Below are 16,388 nucleotides of genomic sequence, written 5' to 3' on the forward strand. Positions count from 1 at the left end.
TGACGTCATATGTGAAGTTACCACGGTCGAAAATCTGCATTGGTTTTGAGTCACTTTTATTTGGCACCCTTCTGAGAGACAAACATTCACTTTCAAATTATTGTGAGTTATCAAACTCCCATTCGTGCTAATCGCTGCTCTTGTTTGAACAATTTTCTCAGAGATGCAAACAAATTGTGTTCTGACTTTACAAGTGAGATGAAAGGCCAGGTTATGTAGATGATTTTAGTAGTACCTTTATTTATGCAGGTAAGGAGAAGTTCTCCTTCGCAATTCCGACTGCAGACAGCTGAGTAAAACAAAGCGAATTACAACATAATACAATTTTATTTATATAGTGCATTTCATAACAGTGAGTAGTTGTGATGTCATTTTCAGTCGACAGAAGACAAAATGGCCACCCCCTGAGATGGCTGAAAACGAGTGCATTTTGCTGCTTAACTTATATTCCACAAACGCAAAATTAATCAGAATGCCGTGTTTCAACTAGTGGGCCTGCTGGGAACATATTCTTAAAAAATATATGTTTGGGTTGATTTCCACTTTTTAAGTGGCACGCTGCCATCTGTGTGTGTGTGCAAGACAAAGATGGCCTCAAGCAGGGAAGCGCCCACTGCACCTCTGCTCCTCTGCACCTCTGCACCTCTGCTCCTCTGCTCCTCTGCTCCTCGTTGAAAAACATGACGCGCGAAGTGTCATGTGGAACTTTTTTGCTTACATGGCCAACAGCCATGTCAATGTTCGTCTGTACGGCTTGTTTTAAAACTACTGTGCATCGAGGTGGGAACACGTCCAATCTGGGTAAGCACCTCGCTGAAGCCACTTGAACCGTAATACCGACATCCAGAGTTGTACCACCAGTTTTAATACCTACAGGTTGACATGCATTTCTAAGACTTCCCTCAAAAATAAGTACAGTGTGAATTATTTTGTTCATAATTTGTATAATTTGACGAGGCCTTCGACTAGCCGGGAGCCAGAGAAGAGTAGACACGTACACACAAGCAATATTATGTTAAGTCATTATCAATTAAATGAGCATATTTCCTTGACCGTAACGGTGGAAATGTAAATATCTACAATGAATGACTTGAAATGCAGTCAAATAATTCAAAAATATGGCATGTCATGTAAAAACTTCTCGTGAATAAGTATATATAATGAAATACATTGACATGTATACATTATGCTTATATAATAAACTAATAAATGCAGACATTGATCTCATTAATTAAAAAAAAAAACATTCTTAAGATGAGAATTTTCTAATTCTGTGTCCACAAAGCATAGAGGCTATACAGCTCCATATCTGGCCATGAAAATGATCATAACCTGCGCAATACTGCATTACAGTAGATGTCACACTAATGGCTCGATAAAACTCCGTGCACATTTTCTAATAGTGATGTTTAAAAAAAGTAATAAATGGGAACTAGTTTTCTTAAAGTTTAATTTACATGTAGTCTAAATATAAATAGTAAATTATAAATAGAAGCTGTGGAATGTATTTATCTCACTATCTTGCATGTGTGCAAATGTTAAGTGTTCAACAATGTTTCAAATGTTATTTTCTTATCAGGCATACCCTAATATTTTGAATTAATAACACATTTTAAAAATTGTGAAGTTCTTTTATCAGTTATAATTTTGCTGATTTTAGATTTTTGTCGAGGTACCGTATCGGTATCAAGGTACTTTATACAAGGTATAGTATCAAAGTCAAAATTTTGGTATCGTGACAACACTAAATTGTGCTCAAACACTTTTTCTGCGAAATATTTATATGTACCGGTATTAGTTTTTCTCAAACGTTTTGGCATTCACCACAGAAAAATACTTGCTTATTTTAGAAGTACCCCTCAGAAAAGCCACATGTAACGCTTAAGATTCTTTTCATTCATACAAATCAGGTATGCTTTGTTACAAAGGAAACAATATTTTATCCTGTTGGTGTGTGTGTTTGACACCCTCCAAACCCGTCCCTCTCCCAGGTTCGTGAGCAGCAGAAGAACGTTGCGCTGCAGATGCGGCAGAATGTTGAGCAGAGGCGTCAGCGTGAGCTGGAGCTGCTGGGACAGGAGCTGCGGGAGGAATGGGAGCAACAGCAAAGCGAGAAACTGCATATGCTGCAAACGCTGTATGAACAGAGCCTCCAGATGGTTGGCCAAGGACAGAGGATGGCCAAAGAAAATGTAATGCAATATGACATTATAAAAGTGTACTAGTTGACATTTACACAGCTTTCATTAGTACTACTCTTGATGCGCAGATGTCAACGACTGCGCAGTTTTGCCTTACTTAGTAACATGTAGTTGTCCTACTAGTGAGGTTGGGTGGCATACGAGTAAATGGCCCTTTAGCTGCATGTCAAGGGTATCAACTAAACTCCTCAAGCAGCTTTCCACAGAACACTATATAAAACAGTGTCTGGAATTTGTATTAAAATGTCATTTGCTTTGAAAAAGGAGCCCGATTTGACGGCCATAACCCTGAGGGAAGCACTGAATCACACCAAAGCGGAAGAGCGCTTTCGAGACGCCCTCAAGGAGCTCAAGTCGCAGAGGCTTAAAGACAGCGAGATACAAAGCCGGTGAGCATTTTTCAACTTTTGAATGCCACTATCACACCAGAAGAGTGTGAGAAATATGCATGTTGTTTTTTTTGTGTCCTTTCCAGAACAATCAATGCTAGGAAGAAGGCACTGCAGGTAGAAAAAGAGAGATCGACAAAAGTGGCCAACCTCCCGCCACCTACACCAAATCCAATTCTTGTGAGTTGCCCTGTTGTACTAAAAGGTTGTGCTTGAAATGGTGTGAAAATTTAACAAATTCAAGATTAGAAATCAGACTAGAAATTTTGTCTTGATTATCAAAAAATTATTAATGAAAAAGACCATTTCTTTTAAATTAGGGCTGTCAATTTAGCGCGTTATTTTTGGCGTTAATCCAACCCCCTTTTGACACCGTAAATGTTTTTGATCGCATGATTTAGGTTTCCATAGCAACCAGCGGCTGCATTGATAAAGGCTGCGGGTCACCATGCTCTATAAATGTATATTATAAACAAAGCTTAAGAGTTGAGAAGGCGTTACATCTGCTTCAAAATATTGACGATGAGGATCAATTGCTCGGCTGAGTCCCCCTGCCCCGCGGTGATAGCGACGTACGCTTACAGGCAATGTCACCCTTAAAAGTTGCTCTTCCTTAACTTCGGAGGCCGTGGTATGGCAGGTTACAATATAGGTTTGACTTTATGTATTTACTCTGGCGTCTTTCTTGGTAAAGACAACCGACACGGTAGGACAGTGTTTTGTTGCGTCTTTGTATTCAGACTTGAACAGCCCCGCTCTAATTCACCTCTCTTTCTCTCTCCTTTCTTCTCCGCCCAGGAAATGTGTGGTACCAAACCAAATCAAAAAGGAATAAATACTTAAGCACAATATGAATAAATAAATAAATATATACTCACAAAACAATATTGCAGCATTTTAGAAAAATAAGAAATAGAAACTAATATGCCGTTTGCTCCAAAGCAGCTGTAACAGCACGACACACGCAGCGTGATCGAGAGCCGCACGGGACAATCTCAGCGGTCCGCCAACTGTTTGTCATTGATTTATCTGACACAATTTACATTAAAATATAGCCACAACAGAATTTTAATAAACAAAATTCCTTTATTATACACTCGAGCAGCGAGTAATCATCTTTTTAGTCGATGAAGTCATAGCCATGAGCGCAATAAAAGTGACATGCGTAAAAATAACTGCTCTCGTAGTAGTTCCAAATCCAAGCGGCGCTTGAGCAATAACTCGCCCTCAACAAGAAACAACTATATCTGTCAGAACAACACCAATGTAAATGATTGTGTGTGTGCGTGTGCGTGTGGAAGTGTGTGTGTGTGTTTGAAAGGGCTGAGGGTCTGTTTGTGTGAGTTGAATCCAATGCTTGTTTTTTTCAATTGAAGGGGAAGTCAACCCAATCATTTTTTTTTTTTTCAAGAATATGCTCTATGCAAGTTCACTAGTTGAAACAAGGCATTCTGATAAATATTGCGTTTGTGGAATAAGAGTTAATCCACCTGAATCCAGCCATCTCAGGGGTCGGCCATTTTATCACTTCTGTCAACAGAAAATGACATCACAGATGCCCTGAGGGCTCAAATAACGACCAATCATAGCTCAGTTTCCGAAAACAGGTGAGCTGTGATTGGTCGTTACCTGAGCCCTGAGCATCTGTGATGTACTGTAAAAAAAAAAAAAAAACTTAAAAGATTTAGTTTTTGTTTTTTACTGTAAACGGTATTGTCTTCTCCTTTCAAGCAGGCTATGGATTCTGAGAAATCACACATTAGAAGGAAATCCGACATCAGCGCCTTTGCTGGCACACGTTACAACATGCTCGCGGCCACAGTGGATCGGGCGGCGGACGCGCAGCAGGTAAAAGTCTCGATGTTAACCGCATGTCCCTATTTCGAGTTGTCCTAAGCCAAGTTGCACAAACAGGCGGATGCCCATGAGCTAGCTGAGCGGGCGATGAAAAGGCTTCTGGACTTCCAGAGGGACGGCGAGAGAAAGAGAGTAGAGCAGATGGAAACAGCTCGTCTTCGAGGGAAATCAGCTCTGAGGAAAGAGCACCTTGCACTGGTATGACTTTTCATGCACTTGTTGTGTGTTATTTTAGAAATGGGCAGTCCGTCCCAGGGAAAGATCGGGGGGCAAGAAAGAGGAAAGTGCCCGTCCGTCTCTGGTTATTTTGGCATATTATTGTGTGTGTGTAAAGTGTTGAAAATGGTTTGCTTTCTTTGAGAATGCAATGTTAATGGTTGAACAAACGTGCAGTTTTTATTTTGTCTCCTAAAAAGTGCTGATTTTTAAGGTACAAGGATTCTGCCCGATGCCAGCGCTATACAAAATAATTTGCTTTCCTTGGCCAGATTTGAGGGTTACAGTACCCATAGACTCCCATTAATTCCTATGGAACAATTTTTGTATTTCCTAGTCATACAGTAGTGAAAGACAGAAAGTGTTGCTAGTAGGGGTGGGCGATATGGGTAAAAAAAAAAAAATATATATATATATATATATATATATTTTTTAAAAAACTAGCGATAATTTGACGGTACTGTAGTCTACAAAAAATATTTTAAATCTGCACTTGCTTCACAGACCAATTGTGGATAGACGTTTGTGAACAACATCTCTTTTAAATTGCTAAATACAGCTTCTGCAAAACATAATGATATTCTACGACAATATTTAACAAAAAAGAACAAAAAAATTATGTATAGAGTTACATTGATTTTTGGGAATATTTATGTCATTTAAATGTCTCTGCTGTTATTCCATAATGATGTGATGATTTTGAGCTGCAGTAAGAACTGGTGTACCACTGCCAACTACTAGAGCAATAAGAATGAGGAAAAGGGTGTTAACTACAGCAATCAGAGTGAGAAAAAATGTATTTGACGTGTGACGAAGTGTCACCCAGCGAGGGGGGAAAAAAAGACGTCATGACAACACCCATTTTCATACATTGCCCAACGTATTCAGAATAAAGTTGAATAACAAAACTGCAATTTACCTAAAAGTACATTTTCCCACTCGTTCATTGCTGTGATATGTAGACTTGTGACTTTATTCATGTTTGGGTGTATGCTGGCGTCACACTAACAAGTCGTCGTAGTTTGTGCAACATGCCTCGGGAATACAGGCTAGTTGTGAATGATGCGGACTAAAAGCGTGTAAACTGAATGTTAACCGATCATCCAGGATGTCACGTTTGACCTGCTCGCTAAAGTACTGAGTGTGTATGTGCGTGCGTGCGTTTATATTTGTTGGTTCAACTCGGCGACTCTTTTCTGAGTGTGTATGTTTAAGCTTTTTGTTTAGCGTGCTTGCGCGGTCGCCAAGTTTTCCTCGTAATCCATATGGCTCGTGGTGCAACAGAATTTCTCTTCACTGTGACCGTTTTGGCACATCTAACAATTTTATTCCCACCGACGTCAGTCTTGTTAACCCCAAACCATTTACACACTACGGATGACGTGGACTCGTGCCTTGCTATTATTCCCCGCTGGACACTCCTCCATACTTGAAACGTAGCTTGGCTGCAGTGCGGACAGAGTCACGTGATCGGGTCCTGCCCGCTGATTCAGCGAATGATTATCACTTCCTCCTCCTCTGCCGTCAATGCACAATGATTGTTCAGCATTTCCTCATACTTTGCGGCCATCGACTGACTCGAGTCAGAGGCAGTGTTAATACTCGAGAATGTAAAATTACACATCGTGAAAGCAAGATTGACGATGATAACGAAATATATCGCCCACCTCTAGACTATGGCAGTCTTTATACAAGTGTGCCCTAGACATTATATTTGTGCACTGAATTCTTACAAGTGATGACACAGAGCTTACAAGTACACAAATTTAGCCTGCATGTCAAGGATGTGTGTATTCCATTGTATTTAGTTGGGCCAGCATTTGTGAGATATATGGTGGCTCAACACAGTGCCATATTGGCCCAGGGTCATCAGTGCACCTTTGATGTCAGACCCTGTTTCGGTCCTTGTAGGACCGTGATCGACTCCTCGTTGAATTGGAGCATATGCAGCAGGCTGACATGCTGAGGAGGCGGCAGCAGGCATTTCAATTGCCACCACAGATCTTCCAGCCGCCTCACAGGAGACAGGAGATGAAGGATGACTTCCAAAGGGACATGGAGTTTGCCTTTGAGGACATGTACACAAGAGAAAGGAGTAAGAACTCCATACTTATTACAGTAGTCTACATAAACACTGAGCCCTGTCACAAATTGTAATTGACAGTCTCCTAAAAGTGTTTACAATTGCCTATTCATAGTAGGGTCTGACCTGTTAATCGACTGGGCAATTTAATCGGCCAATATTTGCACTTCTTAAAATCTGCAAAAATGGGTGGCGGGAAAAATATTTTTTTCTGATTGTTGTTGTTGTTGTTTTTTTTTTTAAACACATTAGAACCCAAGACAAAGAAAATAACATTCCCCCCAAAAACTGGCCAAAAAAATCTGGCAATATTTGCATATTTATCTCTCTGTTGTAAAGTTAAACAAAGAACAAAAACAAAGTATTATAAAAGCAGTCGATTGTTCCGCCTGTACTTCATATCTTTGTTGTAAGTGTTAAAAGACCAAAAGAGTACCGGTAGCTATTTTATATATTTTCCTTTTTTTTTTGTAATCGGGAATCACAATTTTATTCTGCCAAATTTCGCCATCGTCCTAAAAAAAAAAATATATATATTTGTCTGTCCCTAATTCATAGTTTAAACTAATTAAACCACAAACTGCGTTTCCAAAACACTTAGTCATTTCAATTCATCATACGACATTACGCTTTAGATTTAATGGCTTACAAATGATTTGTTTTTTGATTTCATGACAGCTTTGACGGCATCTTTTTGCATCTTAAAGCGTTTCATTAAAAGCATGTATTAAAAATACATAGTGGTGATTTGGGGTTTTTTTCAGCTAATAACTGTGGGTACACATGTTACACTGGAAATAAAAACACAAATAGGTGAATTTGGAAGTTGGCAACTTCGAATGGTTGTTCGTCTGTGTGTGCCCTACTGCCTGCAGACACCAGGGATAGGCTCCAGCATGCCCGCGACCCTCGTGAGGACAAGTGGTTTGGAATATTGTTTGATGGATGGATGGATGGATTACTGTATGCATTTTGTGGCTTCAATTGATTTAATGTGCCTGATTCCAGAAATCAAAGGTGACCTGGAGGGCCGGCTGGTCCCTGAACCTCTTCTTGCCGCATCCACAAGCAGCCAGGACCCGGAGCTGGATGTCACACTGGACGAGACTGTCACATCCGAACAAGAAAAGTCGAAAGTGGATCCTGGGTCGCAGGACTCTGCCCGTGGTACTAAACACTAATCTTTTTTTCTTTTACTATTATTTATTTATTTATTACATAGATTGTACAGTAGACATTTTAAAGTCAAATGTACCAAAAGTGGACAAATTTGGAGTTAAACCAATTTTCGGGGAAGAAGCTGCTCTTTTTGTTGTTGTTTTTTTTTTTTTAAACGCTATATAGAAGGAAATGTATGATGATAACTATTGAACAGATAATGGAGTTGATGTATTGTGCTATGTGAGGGAAGTGGTGGTCGCGCCGCCCTGAGCTCTGCCAATAAATTAACTCATTCACTACCTGACATTTTCAGACCCTCTTTTACCTTAACGTTTGAAAAAAAAATTGAGAAGCATATAAATAAATTCCTGGGATTGAGTGGCTGGACTGTGAAAAGACAAGTAAATTCGTCCATGGCAGTGAATGAGTTAAGATTATAAATTTTAATTTGGCCTTTTATCATGAGCAGCCTGAGTCACATTTATACAACAATCATGCTGTCTAATCAGCATTTTGATATGCCCCACCGCAGAGGTTGACAGATTATTTAGGCAAAGAAGTGCTCACTGTCACAGATTTGTGGACAATGTTTGAGAGAACTATCCCTTTTCAGTAGAAAACATTTCAATGTTTTCGTTCGGCTCATGAAAAACAGGAGCAAAAACAGAAGTGTTGCATTTATATTTTCGTTCAGTGTACGTGTTACTCGTGAGAAAAACTACTTGATGCTACTAGTAAAGTGCAAGAGGCTACTAGTGTGTTACCCCTGCCTAGTATTGTATTGTGACTATTTGTGCAGCACAGTAGTTTACTAGTAAGGTTTAGTTGAGTACTAGTAGGCCAAAGGTCTCACAAATAGTGGAAAAAACATTATAGTAAGACACTGACTGCCATTCTGAGCTAGGATATTGAATAAATGCTCAAGCAACTTTCCATAACCCTTCTAAACTTGCAGTGGACACCATCAGTGCAGCTCCCAGACAGGCCTTGAAGAATCTGCTCAATCGCATCAGGAACCAAAGGAGTGAGTCGACAAGCCGCGACAGTGGTATGCCTGATGCCCATTCTCTCGTCACCGTTGCCAGTCGGGTCTCAGAGAGGGACACAGAAGTGATCCCAGAGCGGGAAACAGAAGTGATCCCAGAGCGGGATTCCGATGTCGGGCCTGAGGGAGTTGCGGAAAAGGACGCGGTCGCCAATAAAGAGGCGGTCTCGGAACGAGACACAACCATTGACACAGGCTCCCTCAGCAGCCAGCCCACCCAACCTCCATCGTCATCTCAAGGTAATGCTGCATTCAAAATATTTGACTTTGTGCTGAGAGAAATTCTAGTAATTTTTTGTAAAGTTTCCAGTAAATGTCAAGAAGAAGTTAAGTTGAGGAATTTTGGAAATATTCTAAATCAGAAACTTTCAATGGGAAAGAACTGCGGTCACTACGTGACTGTGTTGGGCCACCAGAAATTCACTGACGCCGGCCCAACTTAGCCACTACAAATTTCATAAATATGGTGAAATCTACACGTTCTTGCTTTTTTAATATTTCATATTCAATAACTTTTTCCATAAAAAAAAACTGTTTCTTTTGTTTCTGTTAGCAGCAAAGCCCACCGGTCAGCCAATCCCAGCAGACACTCAACACCGAGATGCTCTTTCCTCCAAAATTCTGGAATTTGAAGCAGAGCGAAAGAAAAGGGTAAGGGATTAAGTGACTGGTTGTCCACTAATTATTTTTTTCAGCTTGACTTGGCATAGAGCAGCACCATCAGAGCTCACTTTTCGAGGTGTGTCACTTCAACATCTATCTTTGACACCAATTTACTGTGCTAGTTTGAGGACTTTTGTGGAATAGGCTCACAGGAAACGGAAGTGCATTGTGAACGGCAAAATACAGGAGATGACCGTGTATGTCAAGTCTCTGTGCAGGATTGCACTCAGAAGGATGAGCAGGAACTATTGCAGCTTGCTTTTCAGTTTAATTTCTTGGGTGAGGCTTTTTCGTCACCTTTTCTTCCTCTGCAGGAGATAGAGCTGGAGAGGGAGAAAGAGCAGCAGCTGGCCTTGCTACAGGAGCTGGAAGAGCAGAAGGTCCAATTGGAGGGGCTGCTTCTTGAGGCTCAGCAGGGGGGAAAACAACAAAAGGCTGCTGTGACCCAAGAAATCCCTCTTAACCACACAGAAGTACCGCCGGGCCATGGTCAGGAAGTTTACCAAGGTCCAGAGGTAAGCCGATGTTTCAGTAAGAGTTTATTTCTTGATTTGGATTCTCTGTCATAATTGATTTTTTGGATTGATACCACAGCTGCTAACTCCTGAGCACACCAGAAAAATTCGGGAATGCCAAGAGCGCCTCCTGGAGCAAAACAGGTGTGTTGCATCGTCTTCTGCTTTTGTTGTACATCGAATCCCTGATATTCGCAAGGAGATGGGCACACAACACAGCCTTGCCACAAATAGCGAAAAACTGCATGTAATTATTGTGACGCACCCGAAAACCTATTTAGAATTACCTTTAGGAGTAGTTTATAAATCCAACATACACCACAAATTTTGATCCCAAAACACATCATTTCAAATTCATCTTTCAACATTAAAAAAAAAAAAAAATGCAACCATAAATATAGCAATTGTCAAGTAATAATGAGGCTGCCATAATGCGTTAGCTTATGTTTTTGGACTTCTGAGTGGCAACAATAAAAGATTAACACATTTGGCGAAGACTCTTTGTAACTTCCACTAAACTTTGCTCCGCCTCGACGTGTGTAGAACCTTTGAGATGTATCATGTCAACATGCTTTCTGGACACTATTAGTTAGCTCTTTGTTGGAATCTTGTGGCATCTTAGAACATTAAAGAAAGAGTGCAAAATTACTCTTGATAGCTGCGGATAGGTGAGTGTTTTCAGCAAATAGCTGTGACTGGGTTCCACAGGAATGTGGTGAAAATAGAAGATCCAAAGACACCATTTGAAATATTTTTAAATGGTTTTACTCCTTTCATTTAAACACACTTGTTAAACACATTGTAATGGTATTTGACATGCGAAATTGTCGTCTACGTCTTCTAGTGTCTGATTCTATATATATATATATATATATATATATATATATATATATATATATATATATATATATATATATATATATATATATATATATATAATTTTTTTTTTTTGTGGTCACTTGAAGAATTCATCAGCAGACTATGGACCTGGCTCGACGACGCCTGGAAGAATACCAGCGCGCTCTTCAGAGTCGTCACAACGTGGCCACTCTGCCCCCTCCTCTGCTGCATTTATCCTCTACAGAACCACACGTTGCCGCAGAGTTTAACTCACTACGATCCGATGGTCCAGCCTTGTCTCCCAGTCTTCCCTCCTCCAGTGCCAGCATTGCTTCCAGCCTGCAGCGTGCAGAACCGTTTGAAAGTTTAAACATTCCCAGGCACCAGATGCAGGACATCTCCGATCCTGCCCCTTTGACTCGAAAAGTTGTTGCGAGAGTTGCAGAGCGAATTAGAAGCCCATCGACTACCACAGAGTCACTTCCTTCTAAAGCGGTAATCAGAAAGGTGCTTCCTCCTAAAATGGTCACCAGAGAGGTACTTCCTCCTGAAGTGGTCACCCGAGAGGTACTTCCTCCTGAAGTGGTCGCCCGAGAGGTACTTCCTCCTGAAGTGGTCACCAGAGAGTTACTTCCTCCTGAAGTGGTCACTAGAGTGCCAATTCATTCTAAAATGCTTACCACACGGCCAATTCTTCCCCAAGTGAGCGCCACAGAGTCTTTTCCTCCTCAAGTAGTCACTAGAGAGTCACTCCCTTTTAAAATGGTCACCAGAGAGTCACTTAATGATACGCCAATCATCAGAGAGCCACTTCCTCAAGTGATCACCACTGAGCAAACTCCTCCTCAAGTGGTCACCAGAGAGTCACTTTATCCTAAACCAGTCACCAGAGAAGTACTTCCTCCTCAAGCGGTCATCAGAGAGTCCTTCACGCTTAAACCAGTTACCACAGAATTTCTCCCTTCTAAAGCGCTCACCGCCAGCCTTCCATTCCGGCCCATCCAAACGGTCCCAGAGAGTCACCTTCCACAGTTTGGATCACCTGTAGAAGAAGACTCAGACCAGCAGAGGCCTCAGGAGTTCCATGAGCGCCAGCAGGAAGGCGAGAGGGAAAGCCTTGAAGAGCTGCGACAAAGACAGCGAGAGAGTCTGGGGCTCCTGAGGCAGCAAAAAGAAACATTACGGGCTCTGATTAATGTTGATGCGCAAGTGAGTTCAAACTTTGGCTGTCAGTGTCAAATTGTCCCCTGTTGCTCTGTTATACCGTCTCTTGTCATGTGAAAGTCAATTGGTTGAATGATGATGTTCTTTCCAACCCACAGCCACACAGTGAGGTCTCTGCACAGGAGGACGCTAGTCAAACCCGCTTGGGACTACTTTCCTCTCTGCTCAAAGTCATAGAAAAATCTAACGGGGGGAGTTTGTACCAGCAGGGGCATCTGCAGGCAGAAGATGGCCCAAGTCTTCAACTGCCATCCACCAGCGAGACGGGTAATGGAGTATATTACATTGCTTTTTTTTAATGTTTGTTATTTCTTGATGAAATACAGGCTGGGTTCAGACTGCAGGCAATCTGATTCAAATCAGATTCCTCCTTGAATCTGTCCACACAGTTTTTAGCAATGTCCGAATCGGATTTGGACCTGTTCAGACTGGGGCACGTCATTGACCCATCTGACAGGTTGCCGTAGCAACAACATCAGAACGGAGGCGTCGTCTAGCACGTGTAGTGTTCGACGTCATATAAATGCGACCGTGTCGGATTTTTTTCCGTACATACCCTTGAGCTTTGCTTGTATGGTGCTATGTCCCCACAGACAGCTCAGGCAATGCGTTTCCTCTGTCCAGGGACTGCACACTTGGATTGGTGTGCTCTGCTCTGGCGCATTGGGTGCTCGGAGCTGTTCAGACTGAGGCACATTTTGTCCAAATCGGATATGAAATTACATCCCGAATGTGGTTTCAGTCCATCTCGCAAAAATCTGATTTCATGTGCTATGTGACCGGATGGTCTGAAAATTGGATATTGGCTGGCAGTCTGAACAAGGCCATAGTGTTCCACTTGCTAATTCGCAATTCACAAAATCTCAGCTACGCGCTGCCGTGCATTTTCACCTTATAACCTCACCCAACGTTCTGCTATGTAATCCCTACAACTAAGAGGGTTTCACTCGCTATGTATTGTTGCTTTATTCTCTCCAGCCTCACTCCATGCTCCTGCTCGAGCAGCAAAACCCCCTGTAACCCGCGTCCGGCTCGGCGTGATGAGGGAACAGCATGAGCTCAGTGCCATTCAGGAAGTTGAGACGCCAGTCAACACCAGCCTGGTGACGGGTCAGTATAAGATGTTCACATCCAACAAGTCTCTGTCACTATACCAAAATTCTGACTTTAATATACCTGTGTAAATTATCTTGGTACTGGTGCTGAAACAATACCATGGCAAAAATCTGAAATGTCAATAGGATCTACAACTCTACCTCCAACACACCATGTCTCTTCATCACTGACTATATTTACATGCAGCCAATAAACCTTTTAAAACACCAATATTGGCAGTATTCAGCTTTTTAAAAGCCATGAAAACACGCGCAATAACCCAAATATGCCCTTATTCAAGGTTTTAAAATTCTGAATATCATGGCTGGGTTACTCCTTTACTAACACTAATATGTGCACATGTATATGCCAATCTGAATATCCCAATTGCATGGGACACTGCGCATGCTTAAGCGCAAGGAATCTTGGTCTTTGTAGTACACTAAGTGCTTGTTTGTGCAGCATCCTCGCTGGAGCAAGCCTAACTTTCAATACAATGTTTGCTTTGCAGCGTTTTCACAATATTTTCTGTCTTTATGGCCAAAAGGACACAGTGTGTTATTAGGGATGGACTGATCGGCCGGGCCTTTTTTAAAAGTCTGATGGCCGACGATAAATTTAAAACTGTGCTCACTTCAAGGAACTATTTACAGTATTTACATTTTTAGTTAACTTTTTAATCGATTCTACTGATCCAGGGAACACTGCACTTTTTGTTATTGTAGGAAATCAAAACAAAGAAGTGACATTTAAACATATATATCATTTTCAAATTTTGGAAGACTTAATTTACTGTAGAAAACTATATGGAGTTATTGTTTAAGTTTTCATTTAATTTTTGAAGACATGCTGATGACCCTGGGAGCTCCCCCTTTTTTTCAGAATTTTACAACAAAGATGAATATTGGCAAACATTTATGATAATTAGGGGTGGACGATATGGCAAAAATATCATCACGTTTTTTAAAAATAAAATCACAATTTTATTATGATTCTTTTTTTACATCATTTTTTTAGACTAATTTGCACATTTCTTACCATTTTCCTCATGTTAAACATTTATGGTAATTAGGGGTGGGCGATATAGCAAAAATATCATATCACGATTTAAAAAAAAAATAAAATCACGATCACGATTTTATCATGATTCTTTTTTACATCATTTTTTAAGACTAATTTGCACATTACTTACCATTTTCCTCATGTTAAACATAAAAAAATATATTTGAAATGTATATAAAACTCTAAAAGAAAAAAAATGATATTTTAAGTCAGCTAACTTGATTTGCTGTGGCGACCCCTGAGGGGAAAAGCAGAAAGGATAACAAAAAGCTTTCAGAACAGGTTTTAATTTGAATAGTGATACTTTTTATCAAAATGTGCACTGAATGCAAACATAAAAGGTAACATAATGTAAACATGAAAACACAGCTCGTAACGCAGGTCTAGTACTGTGAAGAGTCTTTTAAAGCCCTCGTTTCCACTGTTTTAATGGTGTCTTCAGCAAGGTAATAAGTCACTGCCTCAGTTACTTTACACTGCTTGCTTGTTTTTTCATATGGAGCGCTCTTGTTAAATGGCTGTGCTACCGTGGGTTGCGTTAGCTTGGAGCTAGCGGCTGCCTCTAGCTACCATGTGTCCGTTTGCTTTGGCTGTCGGCGCCGACGTCCGAACCGAGTCTCTGCTAACTTTGCAAATAACTGGTTTGCGCTTTCTCCTCCGAGGAAAAGCCGAACCAAATCGACACTGTGGATGTGGAGTTTCTTTTCGGGACCAACTCTGTTTCGTGGTGACTTTTCGCTATAGCCTCCCGCTATACAAACAAACAGAGAGGCGGGGAGTGTCACGTACGGTGCACTGTGCATGCTGTGATTGGTTGGTCGGGTATACGCGTCAAGCGGCTTTGCGCCGCCATAGAGTTAAACTGTTTAGAATGTGCCATGTAGACGACCAAATGATCTTTCGGCTTTATGAGATCGTGAACACGTTAAACCGCTTAACGATCTAATATCGTCATATAGACGCCATGTAGACGATCAAATGATCTTTCGGCTTTATGAGATCGTGAACACGTTAAACCGCTTAACGATCTAATATCGTCATATCGCCCACCCGTAATGATAATAATAAACAAAATCAAGATTGTGCATATCTGAAAAATTGTTCAATAAACATGCTTAAAGGGAAAGTCAACCCAAACATATTTTTTTCAAGAATATGTTCTATGCAAGCCCACTAGTGGAAACAAGGCGTTCTGATAAATATTTGTGTGTTTGTGTGTGAGTGTTTGTGGAATAAGAGTTAATCCACCTGTTTTAGCCATCTCTGGGGTCGGCCATTTTGTCACTTCTGTCGACTGAAAATGACATCACAAATGCTCAGGATTGAATATAATTTGTTTTATTGACGGTAGCAAGTAACAAGTGGAAATGAAGTCTATTTGCGTCACGATGTCCGTGCTTCGCCGTTTCAGTCAGTTTATTCAAATGCGGGCATACCTCTGTCCACTCACGCATGCAAACCGTTTTTTCCGAATGTTTCAGAAGTCGGAATTTTGACCTTAACTCGAATATTGACATCATGTAAACATAGTCACTGACACTGTCTCTGTTCTCAGGTCCGGAGGACATTTTTTCTGTGCCACAACACACAAAAGACTGGCCTCTGCACGAAACATTTGAGTCCTCCGTGACCACCGAACAGTCCCTACAGACCCCCTCCATGTCAAGTTCAAGGAGGTCCACCCCACCACTCTATCAAGAAAAACTAGTAATGGGGACGGGAACATCCCCAGACACATCTGAGCATGGTAAGTAAAGCGGTAAGGTAAAGTTAAAGTTTTTGCAACTTGTGGGCTTACGTTTTTGTTTTCTTGACCGAAACTTGCAATTTGACGTGCACCCGACTTTAAGACTCTGAGGATCGATCAATAAATGTTTTTTTGTTAAGTCTTTATGATGCCTGGTACTGGTAAATGACCCATTGACTGGAATTGGTTCACAGACCGCTGGTTAAGCACGCTGAGCGGAGCGATGCGGCCGAACCCGACTGAACTATTGTGCATTGAATGGGGTACAGTAACTAGTTTTCATGAGTGGT

General features: G+C 41.1%; 1 protein-coding gene across 10 annotated transcripts in view; it reads left to right on the plus strand.

Annotated features, from left to right (window-relative positions):
* Window positions 1-16,388, plus strand: part of cep295 (centrosomal protein 295) — a 30,868-nt gene that overhangs the window by 412 nt on the left and 14,068 nt on the right. For 4 of the 10 annotated variants that reach the window (XR_015087444.1, XM_086035551.1, XM_086035556.1 and 1 more), the window contains exons 2-16: window positions 1,992-2,192; window positions 2,466-2,590; window positions 2,677-2,770; window positions 4,322-4,438; window positions 4,505-4,645; window positions 6,575-6,758; window positions 7,755-7,913; window positions 8,863-9,192; window positions 9,506-9,603; window positions 9,930-10,130; window positions 10,210-10,274; window positions 11,096-12,179; window positions 12,293-12,461; window positions 13,173-13,304; window positions 15,907-16,098. Coding sequence is in view for 9 of the 10 variants with exons in the window: in XM_086035551.1 (XP_085891677.1) it covers window positions 1,992-2,192; window positions 2,466-2,590; window positions 2,677-2,770; window positions 4,322-4,438; window positions 4,505-4,645; window positions 6,575-6,758; window positions 7,755-7,913; window positions 8,863-9,192; window positions 9,506-9,603; window positions 9,930-10,130; window positions 10,210-10,274; window positions 11,096-12,179; window positions 12,293-12,461; window positions 13,173-13,304; window positions 15,907-16,098 (3,292 nt within the window). In the remaining variant the exon portion in view is untranslated. Of the gene's footprint in view, window positions 1-34; window positions 103-126; window positions 802-1,991; window positions 2,193-2,465; window positions 2,591-2,676; window positions 2,771-4,321; window positions 4,439-4,504; window positions 4,646-6,574; window positions 6,759-7,754; window positions 7,914-8,862; window positions 9,193-9,505; window positions 9,604-9,929; window positions 10,131-10,209; window positions 10,275-11,095; window positions 12,180-12,292; window positions 12,462-13,172; window positions 13,305-15,906; window positions 16,099-16,388 lie in introns of those variants that run through there. The other 6 variants (XM_086035553.1, XM_086035559.1, XM_086035558.1 and 3 more) reach the window with 5 other exon arrangements.

This window comes from Filicampus tigris, chromosome 7 (assembly GCF_054856515.1).
Source record: "Filicampus tigris isolate MCC_2025a chromosome 7, RoL_Ftig_1.0, whole genome shotgun sequence".
NCBI lineage: Eukaryota > Metazoa > Chordata > Actinopteri > Syngnathiformes > Syngnathidae > Filicampus > Filicampus tigris.